Here is an 18,239-nt window from a genome sequence, read left to right as displayed (position 1 = left end):
AACACAGTGCAGAACACAGTGCAGAATAGATTACAGATGTTCGGCACATCTGCTTACTTGTCGGGAGATACGCGCGGAACGGCGCGAACAAAATAGCATGTGAAGAACAATATATATGTGTGTAAAGAACACATTGCAGATGTATGGAAACATCTGCAATGTGTTCTTTACACACATATATATTGTTCTTCACATGCTATTTTGGGCGCACCGTTCCGCGCGTATCTCCCGACAAGTAAGCAGATGTGCCGAACATCTGTAATCTATTCTGCACTGTGTTCTGCACTGTGTTTTTCTCTTAAATGATCCTGTGGTCACTGTTTTCACTGTGTTCACTGGTTTTATTCTATTCTTCACTGTTCTTCATTGTGTTTTTTTAATTAAATGATCGTTCGCGAGCAGGGGAAATACTGTTATACTGGTCACCTAGCAACCCTTACGTTTAAAACGCATTGCACTCGCATTGCACTTGCAATGATTGCGAGTGCAATGCGTTCTTGATGCATCTCCATAGACTTGAATGGGGCGTGAAAATTGCGCGTGACTCGCAAAAATAGAGCATGCTGCGATTTTGACGCGCGTGCAAACGAACGCAAGCACGCACGTTGAAAACCACGCAAATGGAGAAAGACCCATTGAATACAATGGGACAGAGTGCAATGCGAGTTCTGAGCGTCAAATGCACGCGCAGAACTCGCGCGTGAAAAACGCCAGTGGAGAAGGGGCCTTAGAGTCCATTGTCCAATTACTTTTGGTCCCTTGAAAAAGAGGAGGCAATGCATTACAGAGCTATGATTCCTAAACCCTTTCTCCGATTTGGATGTGGAAACTCTCATATTGCAGCTGGGAGTGGGCACCGTCAGCCCATATTATATATAGAATTGTATTTCTGAACATGTTTTTGTAAACAGCTAAAATAACAAAACTTGTGTCACTGTCCAAATATTTCTGGCCCTAACTGTATGTGCCTGCCTCCACCTTTCCCCAGATCACTTATCTCCTTGTAGCTTGTAGCTTCTCTCTGCTCTGGCTCTGTCCTGGCAGGAAGTGATCAGTGAGTGTCTCTGAGCTTCGTGCAGGGGGCGGGGCTACAGGCCCAGAGCAGAGACAGAAATCATATCAATTAATAACTTAATATTATATTAATAAATAATATATTAATAAATTAATAACAGAGAATTAGAGAATGTGTTATTTTGTTACCCTGTGTACGTGGGAATAACTCTTCCCACAGTGTCTGAGTAAGTGCGGAGGACTCACTATGTAGGTGTGGGGTCGGTCCATGAGGCAGGTGACGTCCCTCTCCTCCAGGAAGCGGTGAAGGGCGCGGTGGCTGCAGTCACTGAACAGCTCGTTCATGTTGTGTCTGCAGAGAAGACCACAGGTAACAATAGACCACACCCACAATATACACTAACTCCGCCCCCATATACAACCAACTCAATCTACATTATTAGACTAATAGCAATAATAATTGAGACAGGAACTTATCCACAGCAGCACAGAGTATTCCAGGAAAGGGAAGTGCTGCTGTTATGGAGGTTGTGAGAGTTCACAGTTTAAGGAGCAGCATCCACAGCAGCACAGAGTATTACATGCATACTACCCACCCGGTGCGGCGCGACAGCAGACACTTCCCTGTGGAGGCCGGACAGTAGCAGCGCTCAGTATCGTGGCTCATGCCCAGGTTGTGCCCCATCTCATGTGCCACATACTTGGCAAGCTCCCTGGCGCTGAGCCCCGTGTCCTGCAGGGGAGGGACAGAGGATGTGAGTATCTCCAGCACCTGAGAGCATGACGCTATGAGTAGGAGTCTACTATTTATCTCTGACAACCTCCGGGAACTGGCAGGTGTCAGCCTCATCTATAACAACAGAAGGAGGACGGCAGATATAGGACGGCAGACAAGTGGGGGGACGGCAGACAAGTGAGGGGACGGCAGACAAGTGAGGGGGCGGCAGACAAGTGAGGGGACGGCAGACAAGTGAGGGGGCGGCAGACAAGTGAGGGGACGGCAGACAAGTGAGGGGACGGCAGACAAGTGAGGGGACGGCAGGCAAGTGGGGGGACGGAAGACAAGTGACGTGGATGGCAGACAAGTGAGGGGACGGAAGACAAGTGACGTGGAAGGCAGACAAGTGACGGGGACGGCAGACAAGTGACGGGACGGCAGACAAGTGACGGTGACGGAAGACAAGTGACGGGGACGGCAGACAAGTGACGGGGACGGCAGACAAGTGACGGGGACGGCAGACAAGTGACGAGACGGCAGACAAGTGACGGTGACGGAAGACAAGTGACGGGACGGCAGACAAGTGACGGGGACGGCAGACAAGTGACGGGGACGGCAGACAAGTGAGGGGACGGCAGACAAGTGACGGTGACGGAAGACAAGTGACGGTGACGGAAGACAAGTGACGGGGGCGGCAGACAAGTGACGAGACGGCAGACAAGTGAGGGGACGGAAGACAAGTGAGGGGACGGCAGACAAGTGAAGTGACGGCAGACAAGTGACGGGACGGCAGACAAGTGACGGGGACGGCAGACAAGTGACAAGACGGCAGACAAGTGAGGTGACGGAAGACAAGTGACGGGGGCGGTAGACAAGTGACGGGACGGCAGACAAGTGACGGGACGGCAGACAAGTGACGGGGACGGCAGAGAAATGTGACGGGGACGGCAGACAAGTGACGGGACGGCAGACAAGTGACGGGGACGGCAGAGAAATGTGACGGGGACGGCAGACAAGTGACGGGACGGCAGACAAGTGAGGGGACGGCAGACAAGTGAGGGGACGGCAGACAAGTGAGGGGACGGCAGACAAGTGAGGGGACGGCAGACAAGTGAGGGGACGGCAGACAAGTGACGGGGACGGCAGACAAGTGACGGGGACGGCAGACAAGTGACGGGGACGGCAGACAAGTGACGGGGACGGCAGACAAGTGAGGGGACGGCAGACAAGTGAGGGGACGGCAGGCAAGTGACGGGGACGGCAGACAAGTGAGGGGGACGGCAGACAAGTGACGGGGACGGCAGACAAGTGACGGGGACGGCAGACAAGTGACGGGGACGGCAGACAAGTGACGGGGACGGCAGACAAGTGACGGGGACGGCAGACAAGTGACGGGGACGGCAGACAAGTGAGGGGACGGCAGACAAGTGACGGGGACGGCAGACAAGTGAGGGGACGGCAGACAAGTGAGGGGACGGCAGACAAGTGAGGGGACGTCAGACAAGTGACGGGGACGGCAGACAAGTGACGGGGACGGCAGACAAGTGACGGGGACGGCAGACAAGTGACGGGGACGGCAGACAAGTGACGGGGACGGCAGACAAGTGAGGGGACGGCAGACAAGTGAGGGGACGGCAGACAAGTGACGGGACGGAAGACAAGTGACGGGACGGAAGACAAGTGACGGGACGGCAGACACGTGAGGGGACGGCAGACACGTGAGGGGACGGCAGACACGTGAGGGGACGGCAGACACGTGAGGGGACGGCAGACACGTGAGGGGACGGCAGACACGTGAGGGGACGGCAGACAGGTGAGGGGACGGCAGACAAGTGAGGGGACGGCAGACAAGTGACGGGGACGGCAGAGAAATGTGACGGGGACAGCAGACAAGTGACGGGACGGCAGACAAGTGAGGGGACGGCAGACAAGTGAGGGGACGGCAGACAAGTGAGGGGACGGCAGACAAGTGAGGGGACGGCAGACAAGTGACGGGGACGGCAGACAAGTGACGGGGACGGCAGACAAGTGACGGGGACGGCAGACAAGTGAGGGGACGGCAGACAAGTGAGGGGACGGCAGGCAAGTGACGGGGACGGCAGGCAAGTGAGGGGGACGGCAGACAAGTGACGGGGACGGCAGACAAGTGACGGGGACGGCAGACAAGTGACGGGGACGGCAGACAAGTGACGGGGACGGCAGACAAGTGAGGGGACGGCAGACAAGTGACGGGGACGGCAGACAAGTGAGGGGACGGCAGACAAGTGAGGGGACGGCAGACAAGTGAGGGGACGTCAGACAAGTGACAGGGACGGCAGACAAGTGACGGGGACGGCAGACAAGTGACGGGGACGGCAGACAAGTGACGGGGACGGCAGACAAGTGAGGGGACGGCAGACAAGTGAGGGGACGGCAGACAAGTGAGGGGACGGCAGACAGATTAGGGGACGGCAGACAAGTGACGGGACGGCAGACAAGTGACGGGGACGGCAGACAAGTGAGGGGACGGAAGACAAGTGACGGGACGGCAGACAAGTGACGGGACGGCAGACAAGTGAGGGGACGGCAGACAAGTGAGGGGACGGCAGACAAGTGAGGGGACGGCAGACAAGTGAGGGGACATGAGACAAGTGAGGGGACGGCAGACAAGTGACGGGACGAAGACAAGTGAGGGGACGGCAGACAAGTGAGGGGACGGCAGACAAGTGACGGGACGGCAGACAAGTGAGGGGACGGCAGACAAGTGACGGGACGGCAGACAAGTGAGGGGACGGCAGACAAGTTGGGGGACGGCAGACAAGTGAGGGGACGGCAGACAAGTGAGGGGACGGCAGACAAGTGACGGGACGGCAGACAAGTGACGGGACGGCAGACAAGTGACGGGACGGAAGACAAGTGACGGGACGGAAGACAAGTGACGGGACGGCAGACAAGTGAGGGGACGGCAGACAAGTGAGGGGACGGCAGACAAGTGACGGGACGGCAGACAATTGGGGGGAGGGCGGACAAGTGACGGGACACAAGATAATGTTGGGACAAAAGAGAATAATGGAACAGAAGAGAGACTGGTGGAACTGAAGAGACCGATGGGACAGAAGTGACTGACAGTCCCTTATCCATCATTCGTCTTGAAGTTTTCTCCTTTAGGTCAGAAATTGTGATAAGCATAACCTGGTAATGTCTGGTAACCATTCTAGACTAATTTGTAGGAGGAACATCAAAGCTTCCAGAGACCTTATGCTCCTGCTCAGCCTGTGCTATCTGACCTCCACCAGCAGTCATGTGACCATACCATATATAACCACCATCCAGTCTGGTTTTTAATAGACAGGACAATGCTAGGACTATTACTGTGTTATTACCTTGATGACGCCTCCACTCTGGGCCTCTGAGCACATCTTGGCCAGGAACGCCTCGCCTAGGGCATGGTTCTTGAAGTTGGAGCCACTGAACGGACGAGAAGATAAAGTAGGACAAAGAAAAAACAGATGTAAAGGGTAAATGTTTCTTCTAGAAAAACAAGTGGAAACCTCACAAACCTGATGAGCTGGACGTTATCATGGTGTTTGCGAGCAAGCAGGTCCTCTGACCTCCACTGCAGAAACTTCTGTAGGGTGGTGGAAGCCGTCTCTGATACCACGGCCTTATTCTCCAGCGTCCAGATCTCCAACCCAACAAGGAAGACTTGGAAGTTAATCCTGGACAGTATCTAGGAATATAGGATTGTACAGATTTTAGTGGGACCTACAGTAGACCCTGCTGAGCCGTCCATTGGTGCAGGAGGACCCGGCTGTACCTGGTTAAGATGGTGGGCCACCGAGATGAGGTGGTGTCTGGTCTTCTCCAGGTTTGCTCCATGACGCTGATACTTTTAAATAAAGACAACTATGAGATGAAACTGCTGATTACATCATGGAGCTCTCATGTGGAGCCAGGGGTGGAGAAGACTTACCTCTCTGTTATCAGCCACCAGGAACAGCTCAATGTTGTAGACCTGTCGTTGGCCCTAAGACATGGACATGGGGTTAGAGTAGTGACTCCCTATACCTGGACCACATATCACCCTCCTCACTGTGTACCTTTCTGCTGATGGACTGTAGGGAGCGCTGTTGACGCCGGGGCTCGGCGGTGGGCTCCGTGTGCAGAGCGGTGATCACATGGTGTGATGAGGTGGGGTCAATGCTGTAGGTCTGATCTCCTATGGTTATATACCCGCTGGAGGACATGTATACAACAAGCATTGGTAGTCACGAGGGACCCTCAACCAGAGAAACAACACATTTGTTTGCGTCTTTTTTCTAATTGCAACCAAAAAAATATTGCCATATAGAGCTACCATAATACCGCCATGTAATGCCATGATATCACGGCTATATACAGCTCACATAATGCCACAATATAGTGCCATAATAATACTACTATACAGAGCTCCAATAATACTGCCATATTCAGCTCATATAATACCACCAAATAGAGCTATGGTAATACTGCAAAATACAGCTCATATAATACCACCATATACAGCTCATATAATACCAGCATATACATCTCACATAATACCACCATATACAGCTCATATAATACCACCATATACAGCTCATATAATACCACCATATACATCTCACATAATACCACCATATACATCTCACATAATACCACCATATACAGCTCATATAATACCACCATATACATCTCACATAATACCACCATATACATCTCATATAATACCACCATATACAGCTCATATAATACCACCATATACATCTCACATAGTACCACCATATACATCTCATATAATACCACCATATACAGCTCATATAATACCACCATATACATCTCACATAATACCACCATATACATCTCATATAATACCACCATATACAGCTCATATAATACCACCATATACATCTCACATAATACCACCATATACATCTCATATAATACCACCATATACAGCTCATATAATACCACCATATACAGCTCATATAATACCACCATATAGAGTTATAATAATACTGCTATTTACAGATCATATAATAAGACTATATAACGGCATCTAGCGCCTCAATCAAATGAGGTATCAAATAATTACTATAAAAAGCCCAAATAATCCCCTCAGTAACTAATCCTGGATAGATGAGGGTACAGGACGGGATAGATGGTGGTAGATGACGGTCTGGGCCAGTATACAGGTGTAACTACTTACCTGAGCCCAGGACAGGTGCAGACAGAGGCCACAGACCTGGAGATCCCATCCACTGTCCCGGTATAACAGCAGTGAGCCTGGAAGTGGGGGGGGGCAAGGGTTAGGAAACTCCTAAAGTTGCCCCCCGCAGACCCCTTGTAGAGAGAGAGCAGGAGTGAGGGGAGGAGACAGAGAGAGAACAGGAGTGAGGGGAGGAGACAGAGAGAGAGCAGGAGTGAGGGGAGGAGACAGAGAGAGAGCAGGAGTGAGGGGAGGAGACAGTGAGAGAGCAGGAGTGAGGGGAGGAGACAGTGAGAGAGAGAGAGAGAGAGAGAGAGCAGGAGTGAGGGGAGGAGACAGAGAGAGAGAGCAGGAGTGAGGGGAGGAGATAGAGAGAGAGAGAGCAGGAGTGAGGGGAGGAGATAGAGAGAGAGAGAGAGCAGGAATGAGGGGAGGAGATAGAGAGAGAGAGCAGGAGTAAGGGGAGGAGATAGAGAGAGAGAGCAGGAGTGAGGGGAGGAGATAGAGAGAGATAGCAGGAGTGAGGGGAGGAGATAGAGAGAGCAGGAGTGAGGGGAGGAGATAGAGAGAGAGAGAGAGCAGGAGTGAGGGGAGGAGATAGAGAGAGAGAGAGAGCAGGAGTAAGGGGAGGAGAAAGAGAGAGAGCAGGAGTAAGGGGAGGAGATAGAGAGAGCAGGAGTGAGGGGAGGAGATAGAAAGGGAGAGAGAGCAGGAGTGAGGGGAGGAGATAGAGAGAGAGAGCAGGAGTGAGGGGAGGAGATAGAGAGAGAGAGCAGGAGTGAGGGGAGGAGATAGAGAGAGAGAGCAGGAGTGAGGGGAGGAGCTAGAGAGAGAGAGCAGGAGTGAGGGGAGGAGACAGAGACAGCAAGAGTGAGGGGAGGAGACAGAGACAGCAAGAGTGAGGGGAGGAGACAGAGAGAGCAGGAGTGAGGGGAGGAGACAGAAAGAGCAGGAGTGAGGGGAGGAGACAGAGAGAGCAGGAGTGAGGGGAGGAGACAGAGAGAGCGGAGTGAGGGGAGGAGATTGAGACAGCGGGAGTGAGGGGAGGAGACAGAGAGAGCAGGAGTGAGGGGAGGAGACAGAGAGAGCGGAGTGAGGGGAGGAGATTGAGACAGCGGGAGTGAGGGGAGGAGATAGGGAAAGCGGGAGTGAGGGGAGGAGACAGAGAAAGTCCTGCGTGTTACATACATGGATGTTCTGGAATGTCCCGCGTGTTACATACATGGATGTTCTGGAATGTCCGGCGTGTTACATACATGGATGTTCTGGAATGTCCCACGTGTTACATACATGGATGTTCTGGAATGTCCCGCGTGTTACATACATGGATGTTCTGGAATGTCCGGCGTGTTACATACATGGATGTTCTGGAATGTCGCACGTGTTACATACATGGATGTTCTGGAATGTCGCACGTGTTACATACATGCATGTTCTGGAATGTCCCGCGTGTTACATACATGGATGTTCTGGAATGTCCCGCGTGTTACATACATGGATGTTCTGGAATGTCCCGCGTGTTACATACATGGATGTTCTGGAATGTCCTGCGTGTTACATACATGGATGTTCTGGAATGTCCGGCGTGTTACATACATGGATGTTCTGGAATGTCCCGCGTGTTACATACATGGATGTTCTGGAATGTCCTGCGTGTTACATACATGGATGTTCTGGAATGTCCTGCGTGTTACATACATGGATGTTCTGGAATGTCCGGCGTGTTACTTACATGGATGTTCTGGAATGTCCCGCGTGTTACATACATGGATGTTCTGGAATGTCCGGCGTGTTACATACATGGATGTTCTGGAATGTCCTGCATGTTACATACATGGATGTTCTGGAATGTCCGGCGTGTTACATACATGGATGTTCTGGAATGTCCCACGTGTTACATACATGGATGTTCTGGAATGTCCCGCGTGTTACATACATGGATGTTCTGGAATGTCCGGCGTGTTACATACATGGATGTTCTGGGATGTCCGGCGTGTTACATACATGGATGTTCTGGAATGTCCGGCGTGTTACATACATGGATGTTCTGGGATGTCCGGCGTGTTACATACATGGATGTTCTGGAATGTCCCGCGTGTTACATACATGGATGTTCTGGAATGTCCCACGTGTTACATACATGGATGTTCTGGAATGTCCCGCGTGTTACATACATGGATGTTCTGGAATGTCCCGCGTGTTACATACATGGATGTTCTGGAGTGTCCCGCGTGTTACATACATGGACGTGTTTCCATACATTTATATGTGTTACACTTCTGTTACATGTGTATACATATGTTGTAGGTGGATGTTTGGGGTCTGTTTATGTATATAAATGTTATGTATTTCTGGTACATGTATGTACACGTGTGCTATGTGTGTGTTACATGTGAGGCCATACATACCAGATGCCCCGGGGACTCGGTCACCAGAGATCCATCCTCCCGGTAATGAGACGCGGTGAAGTTGAGGGGCAGCAGATCTCTGGAGAGACAATAGAGATGATGTTTAGTGTCAGCACACGGAGAGGTCACGCCTGGAGAGTGTATGTGTACAGGTGTATGTGACCCGCCCCCATCCAGGTGTCACCAGATGTGGCTTGTCCTAATGGCAGCTTCTCAGTGGTCCAACGGATTTTACCCTTTAACCTGCATGTAGGGTTCTGGACCTTATTGTGGAGATGATCCAGGTCGCTACCTCTTGGCTCCGATCAGTGACAGCCGACCTTGGCGAGTTGAGACATGAGACTTTATCTATTACCCCACCTGCCAGGGGGCCTCGTGCAGAGTCCACGTCTCTCTGGCTGCTGTCCTGTGATTTTTGTTGGGGGGCTGAATGTTTCTAAGAACATTGTAGAAGTGAGGAGCAGCGGTCATATAAGCCTGGGGCTTAGCCGATGCCTTGGGGAGGTGTAGGGGGGGCGGGTGTAGCCATCAGTATAGGTAAAGTATAACTGACAATAGACCTAGTGCCGGGCCTAGTGACAACACGTAGGGACCTGGTCCTCAGGAACCCTTCTGGGGCCGACCATTGCGGTGTCATAGGCACAATGTCATGTACTATTGAGGGACGTGTCCACTCCACCACCCGGGGTAATACTCAGGCCAGTTCCAGTCTCTAAGGAGATGTTCCTCCACCTGGTGGATGCAGTTATGTTCTGTAGCAATAAAAGTGACTGGTATCTTAGAGCAACCAGGGTGCCCCTGTGCTTCCCCCTCACCAGCACACACCATCTAGGCCGCCTCACATAATACAGGCCCGGGGGCAATACCACAGGGAGCCCAAGGGGATCATTCCCGCTATGGGTGCAACCCTGCTAGACTTCCCATAGGCCGCCGTTATGACATTGCCTCAGGTATCAACACCACTACAACATCCCCATGCTCCTGCCTTCCACGTGGCCACGTGGCTGCCGGCTGGGTCAACAATCCCACCACCACCAGCACTGATGGCTGGAGAGGCCCAAAACTAAGTCTGTGAGATCTTCCAGCATCCTATATATGAGAACAGATCTTCATGGACATTGGAGACCCCTCCAGGAATTGGTAACGTGACCTTCTGCCATGTCCCTCATTCTATGCCCCCGGATACCTCCGTACAGGAGAAAAATTCCCATAAAGGAGTAACATAAATAAATCTTTGTCCCTTTGCGAGTCAGGGGGAGATGTTTACAAGAAGTAGACAGATCCTCTATATAACAACTTCTAGTCTCAGCAAGTATCCAGAGAGATCGGCTGTCACTGCTCCAGGGAATCGTCATCCGTCCTCTGCCCCAAGTACACCTCCATATGAACCCCAGAGCTGAACTCCGCTCCACACCTGCCACACACATTCCAGGGGGAAGACATCCAAATACTACGACCTCTAATCAACCTTATTATATGTACATCATAATTATTCTCCTATGTACAGGAATATAATACTGTCCCCTATGTACAAGAATATAACTACTATAATACTGTCCCCTATGTACAAGAATATAACTACTATAATACTGCCCCCTATGTACAGGAATATAACTACTATAATACTGCCCCCTATGTACAAGAATATAACTACTATAATACTGTCCCCTATGTACAAGAATATAACTACTATAATACTGCCCCCTATGTACAGGAATATAACTACTATAATACTGCCCCCTATGTACAAGAATATAACTACTATAATACTGCCCCCTATGTACAAGAATATAACTAATATAATACTGCCCCCTATGTACAGGAATATAACTACAATAATACTGCCCCCTATGTACAGGAATATAACTACTATAATACTGCCCCCTATGTACAGGAATATAACTACTATAATACTGCCCCCTATGTACAGGAATATAACTACTATAATACTGCCCCCTATGTACAGGAATATAACTACTATAATACTGCCCCCTATGTACAGGAATATAACTACTATAATACTGCCCCCTATGTACAAGAATATAACTACTATAATACTGCCCCCTATGTACAAGAATATAACTACTATAATACTGTCCCCTATGTACAGGAATATAACTACTATAATACTGCCCCTATGTACAAGAATATAACTACTATAATACTGCCCCTATGTACAAGAATATAACTACTATAATACTGCCCCCTATGTACAGGAATATAACTACTATAATACTGCTCCCTATGTACAAGAATATAACTACTATAATACTGCCCCCTATGTACAGGAATATAACTACTATAATACTGCCCCCTATGTACAAGAATATAACTACTATAATACTGCCCCCTATGTACAGGAATATAACTACTATAATACTGCCCCCTATGTACAAGAATATAACTACTATAATACTGCCCCCTATGTACAAGAATATAACTACTATAATACTGCCCTCTATGTACAGGAATATAACTACTATAATACTGCTCCCTGTGTACAAGAATATAACTACTATAATACTGCTCCCTGTGTACAAGAATATAACTACTATAATACTGCTCCCTGTGTACAAGAATATAACTACTATAATACTGCTCCCTATGTACAGGAATATAACTACTATAATACTGCTCCCTGTGTACAAGAATATAACTACTATAATACTGCTCCCTATGTACAAGAATATAACTACTATAATACTGCCCCCTATGTACAGGAATATAACTACTATAGTTACTATATAACTTCCAGCATCCTATATATGAGAGCAGATCTTCATGGACATTGGAGACCCCTCCAGGAATTGGTAACGTGACCTTCTGCCATGTCCCTCATTCTATGCCCCCGGATACCTCCGTACAGGAGAAAAATTCCCATAAAGGAGTAACATAAATAAATCTTTGTCCCTTTGCGAGTCAGGGGGAGATGTTTACAAGAAGTAGACAGATCCTCTATATAACAACTTCTAGTCTCAGCAAGTATCCAGAGAGATCGGCTGTCACTGCTCCAGGGAATCGTCATCCGTCCTCTGCCCCAAGTACACCTCCATATGAACCCCAGAGCTGAACTCCGCTCCACACCTGCCACACACATTCCAGGGGGAAGACATCCAAATACTACGACCTCTAATCAACCTTATTATATGTACATCATAATTATTCTCCTATGTACAGGAATATAATACTGTCCCCTATGTACAAGAATATAACTACTATAATACTGTCCCCTATGTACAGGAATATAACTACTATAATACTGCCCCCTATGTACAAGAATATAACTACTATAATACTGTCCCCTATGTACAAGAATATAACTACTATAATACTGCCCCCTATGTACAAGAATATAACTACTATAATACTGCCCCCTATGTACAGGAATATAACTACTATAATACTGCCCCCTATGTACAGGAATATAACTACTATAATACTGCCCCCTATGTACAGGAATATAACTACTATAATACTGCCCCCTATGTACAGGAATATAACTACTATAATACTGCCCCCTATGTACAGGAATATAACTACAATAATACTGCCCCCTATGTACAGGAATATAACTACTATAATACTGCCCCCTATGTACAGGAATATAACTACTATAATACTGCCCCCTATGTACAGGAATATAACTACTATAATACTGCCCCCTATGTACAGGAATATAACTACTATAATACTGCCCCCTATGTACAGGAATATAACTACTATAATACTGCCCCCTATGTACAGGAATATAACTACTATAATACTGCCCCTATGTACAAGAATATAACTACTATAATACTGCCCCCTATGTACAGGAATATAACTACTATAAGACTGCCCCCTATGTACAGGAATATAACTACTATAATACTGCCCCCTATGTACAAGAATATAACTACTATAATACTGCCCCCTCTGTACAAGAATATAACTACTATAATACTGCCCCCTATGTACAGGAATATAACTACTATAATACTTCCCCTATGTACAAGAATATAACTACTATAATACTGCCCCCTATGTACAGGAATATAACTACTATAATACTGCCCCCTATGTACAGGAATATAACTACAATAATACTGCCCCCTATGTACAGGAATATAACTACTATAATACTGCCCCCTATGTACAGGAATATAACTACTATAATACTGCCCCCTATGTACAGGAATATAACTACTATAATACTGCCCCCTATGTACAGGAATATAACTACTATAATACTGCCCCCTATGTACAGGAATATAACTACTATAATACTGCCCCCTATGTACAGGAATATAACTACTATAATACTGCCCCTATGTACAAGAATATAACTACTATAATACTGCCCCCTATGTACAGGAATATAACTACTATAATACTGCCCCCTATGTACAGGAATATAACTACTATAATACTGCCCCCTATGTGCAGGAATATAACTACTATAATACTGCTCCCTGTGTACAAGAATATAACTACTATAATACTGCTCCCTATGTACAAGAATATAACTACTATAATACTGCCCCCTATGTACAGGAATATAACTACTATAATACTGCCCCCTATGTACAAGAATATAACTACTATAATACTGCTCCCTGTGTACAAGAATATAACTACTATAATACTGCTCCCTGTGTACAAGAATATAACTACTATAATACTGCCCCCTATGTACAAGAATATAACTACTATAATACTGCCCCCTATGTACAGGAATATAACTACTATAATACTGCCCCCTATGTACAAGAATATAACTACTATAATACTGCCCCTATGTACAAGAATATAACTACTATAATACTGCCCCCTATGTACAGGAATATAACTACTTTAATACTCTCCCCCTATGTACAAGAATATAACTACTATAATACTGCCCCCTATGTACAGGAATATAACTACTATAATACTGCCCCTATGTACAGGAATATAACTACTATAATACTGCCCCCTATGTACACCAATATAACTACTATAATACTGCCCCCTATGTACAGGAATATAACTACTATAATACTGCCCCCTATGTACAAGAATATAACTACTATAATACTGCCCCCTATGTACAAGAATATAACTACTATAATACTGCCCCCTATGTACAAGAATATAACTACTATATTACTGCCCCCTATGTACAGGAATATAACTACTATAATACTGTCCCCTGTGTACAAGAATATAACTACTATAATACTGCCCCCTATGTACAGGAATATAACTACTATAATACTGCCCCCTATGTACAAGAATATAACTACTATAATACTTCCCCCTATGTACAGGATATAACTACTATAATACTGCCCCTATGTACAAGAATATAACTACTATAATACTGTCCCCTATATACAGGAATATAATTACTATAATACTGGCCCCCATGTACAAGAATATAACTACTATAATACTGCCCCTATGTACAAGAATATAACTACTATAATACTGCCCCCTATGTACAAGAATATAACTACTATAATACTGCCCCTATGTACAAGAATATAACTACTATAATACTGCCCCCTATGTACAAGAATATAACTACTATAAAACTTCCCCCTATGTACAAGAATATAACTACTATAATACTGCCCCTATGTACAAGAATATAACTACTATAATACTGGCCCCCATGTACAAGAATATAACTACTATAATACTGCCCCCTATGTACAAGAATATAACTACTATAATACTGCCCCCTATGTACAAGAATATAACTACTATAATACTGCCCCCTATGTACAAGAATATAACTACTATAAAACTTCCCCCTATGTACAGGAATATAACTACTATAATACTGCCCCCTATGTACAAGAATATAACTACTATAATACTGCCCCCTATGTACAAGAATATAACTACTATAATACTGCTCCCTATGTACAAGACTATAACTACTATAAGACTGCCCTACATGTACAGTAATATAACTACTATAATACTGCCTCCTATGTACAGGAATATAACTACTATAATACTGCCCCCTATGTACAAGAATATAACTACTATAATACTGCCCCCTATGTACAGGAATATAACTACTATAAGACTGCCCCCTATGTACAGGAATATAACTACTATAATACTGCCCCCTATGTACAAGAATATAACTACTATAATACTGCCCCCTCTGTACAAGAATATAACTACTATAATACTGCCCCCTATGTACAGGAATATAACTACTATAATACTTCCCCTATGTACAAGAATATAACTACTATAATACTGCCCCCTATGTACAGGAATATAACTACTATAATACTGCCCCCTATGTACAAGAATATAACTACTATAATACTGCCCCCTCTGTACAAGAATATAACTACTATAATACTGCCCCCTATGTACAGGAATATAACTACTATAATACTGCCCCCTATGTACAAGAATATAACTACTATAATACTGCCCCCTATGTACAGGAATATAACTACTATAATACTGCCCCCTAGGTACAGGAATATAACTACTATAATTCTGCCCCCTATGTACAAGAATATAACTACTATAATTCTGCCCCCTATGTACAAGAATATAACTACTATAATACTGCCCCCTATGTACAGGAATATAACTACTATTATACTGCCCCCTATGTACAGGAATATAACTACTATAATACTGCCCCCCTATGTACAGGAATATAACTACTATAATACTGCCCCTATGTACAGGAATATAACTACTATAATACTGCTCCCTATGTACAAGAATATAACTACTATAATACTGCCCCCTATGTACAGGGATATAACTACTATAATACTGCCCCTATGTACAAGAATATAACTACTATAATACTGCCCCCTATGTACAGGAATATAACTACTATAATACTGCTCCCTATGTACAAGAATATAACTACTATAATACTGCCCCCTATGTACAAGAATATAACTACTATAATACTGCCCCCTATGTACAGGAATATAACTACTATAATACTGCTCCCTATGTACAGGAATATAACTACTATAATTCTGCCCCCTATGTACAAGAATATAACTACTATAATACTGCCCGGGTTTTCTTCGGGTCCATACGATCAGGTCATACAGTTAGAGGAAAGATAACATTAACCATGTCCTGTCTGTGATGCTGGGACTTGCAGGGAATGTGATTCGTGTGTGGAATCTGTGAAATGTGGGTCAGTCGCAGTGCGGATTGCAGGACACATCTGCAGGACGCACATTCCTTCTTACAGCTGGTTATATCACATAATCTACACTGTGGCTGCTCCATGGTCAGGGCCAGTTTAATAGAATATGGAATATGTTGTCAGGATGATGATGGTCAGTATAATGTCCAGAGGCCACGGTTGGGATGTGTGGAGCAGGAGATCAGGAGGCACATAAAAAAGGTGCTGAAATTCTCCCCATCTGTCATTCTGGGTGCGCAATCCCTGAAGTCAATTAATATAAAAACTACGGCACCTGGATCCACTTCAAGTATGAAAAACATCAGTGATCTGATCATTCTTGTGGTGGCGACCATTCTCGGCTGCTGGTGGTGACCACTCTCTCGGGTGGTGCTGAACAATCTCTCGGGTGGCGGTGACCACTCTCTCGGCTGGCGGTGGTGACCACTCTCTCGGCTGGCGGTGGTGACCACTCTCTCGGCTGGCGGTGGTGACCACTCTCTCGGCTGGCGGTGGTGACCACTCTCTCGGCTGGCGGTGGTGACCACTCTCTCGGCTGGCGGTGGTGACCACTCTCTCGGCTGGCGGTGGTGACCACTCTCTCGGCTGGCGGTGGTGACCACTCTCTCGGCTGGCGGTGGTGACCACTCTCTCGGCTGGCGGTGGTGACCACTCTCTCGTGTGGTGGTGACCACTCTCTCGTGTGGTAGTGACCACTCTCTCGTGTGGTAGTGACCACTCTCTCGTGTGGTGCTGATCATTCTCGGGTGGTGGTACGTGCTTAGTTTTCGAGATAGAGCTTGGATGGTGAGACCATGACGAAGAGCAGAATGTAAATGCTGGAAATGCGTTGGACCACCTAGTTTTTTTGGATGTGAACCACTTTAAAAACAAAGATATTTCTACTTTTTTAACATTTCTGATATGCTGGAACGGATTTATTTTTCACACTTGTCGTGGATACCAGGACCGTCACTGATATTTCCCCTGCACACTTGTCCCCTCCTTCTCCTTCTCCTTCCATGCTCCGTGTCCATTGTCATGGAACAACATGATTTTTACCAAGGATTTCTTGATCTATTTATATTGTTCTATTTGTTTACCTCTCCTGGATACAGATGGAGGATTGCACCGCGCAGTTATGTCCAGGCTACTTCTGGGTACTGCACCTCTTGTAGGAGAAGCCTCTGCCATGGACTTGACATTTTACAATGTTGAATTTGAGAGGAGACGAGGTTGAGACAAGCAGATGGTCATCCGGATAAATCCAGAGGTGAGCAGAGTGTGGTCCACTAACAGGAACCAGCAGCTCCCACCATCTGGACATAGGGACTGCTTAATGATGGACCCCCCACACATACAAGGATGGTTGGGGTGGAGAATGAGTGTGTGGTATCTACAGGCTCAGCTGTAACATCCGCTCAGCTGTGATCCCTATAGAACATGTATCCTCCAAGCCCAACACCATCCCATGCGGTATATAATCCTGTATCCAGACTAGGGAGGTATCTCATCCTGTATCCAGACTAGGGAGGTATCTCATCCTGTATCCAGACTAGGGAGGTATCTCATCCTGTATCCAGACTAGGGAGGTATCTCATCCTGTATCCAGACTAGGGAGGTATCTCATCCTGTATCCAGACTAGGGAGGTATCTCATCCTGTATCCAGACTAGGGAGGTATCTCATCCTGTATCCAGACTAGGGAGGTATCTCATCCTGTATCCAGACTAGGGAGGTATCT

General features: G+C 46.5%; 1 protein-coding gene across 1 annotated transcript in view; it reads right to left on the bottom strand.

The window, feature by feature from the left end:
• Window positions 1-18,239, bottom strand: part of ADAM33 (ADAM metallopeptidase domain 33) — a 53,220-nt gene that overhangs the window by 30,073 nt on the left and 4,908 nt on the right. The window contains exons 4-12 of the mRNA XM_072132655.1: window positions 9,347-9,425; window positions 6,939-7,015; window positions 5,812-5,947; window positions 5,685-5,738; window positions 5,529-5,600; window positions 5,272-5,441; window positions 5,095-5,179; window positions 1,611-1,747; window positions 1,261-1,366 (exon numbers count right to left, since the gene is read on the bottom strand). Of these exons, the coding sequence (XP_071988756.1) occupies window positions 1,261-1,366; window positions 1,611-1,747; window positions 5,095-5,179; window positions 5,272-5,441; window positions 5,529-5,600; window positions 5,685-5,738; window positions 5,812-5,947; window positions 6,939-7,015; window positions 9,347-9,425 (916 nt within the window). The remainder of the gene's footprint in view (window positions 1-1,260; window positions 1,367-1,610; window positions 1,748-5,094; window positions 5,180-5,271; window positions 5,442-5,528; window positions 5,601-5,684; window positions 5,739-5,811; window positions 5,948-6,938; window positions 7,016-9,346; window positions 9,426-18,239) is intronic.

The sequence above is a fragment of the Engystomops pustulosus genome, chromosome 1 (assembly GCF_040894005.1).
Source record: "Engystomops pustulosus chromosome 1, aEngPut4.maternal, whole genome shotgun sequence".
NCBI classification, from domain to species: domain Eukaryota; kingdom Metazoa; phylum Chordata; class Amphibia; order Anura; family Leptodactylidae; genus Engystomops; species Engystomops pustulosus.
Note: the sequence above shows the minus strand (reverse complement) of the source record. Positions and strands in the feature narration are given on the sequence as shown.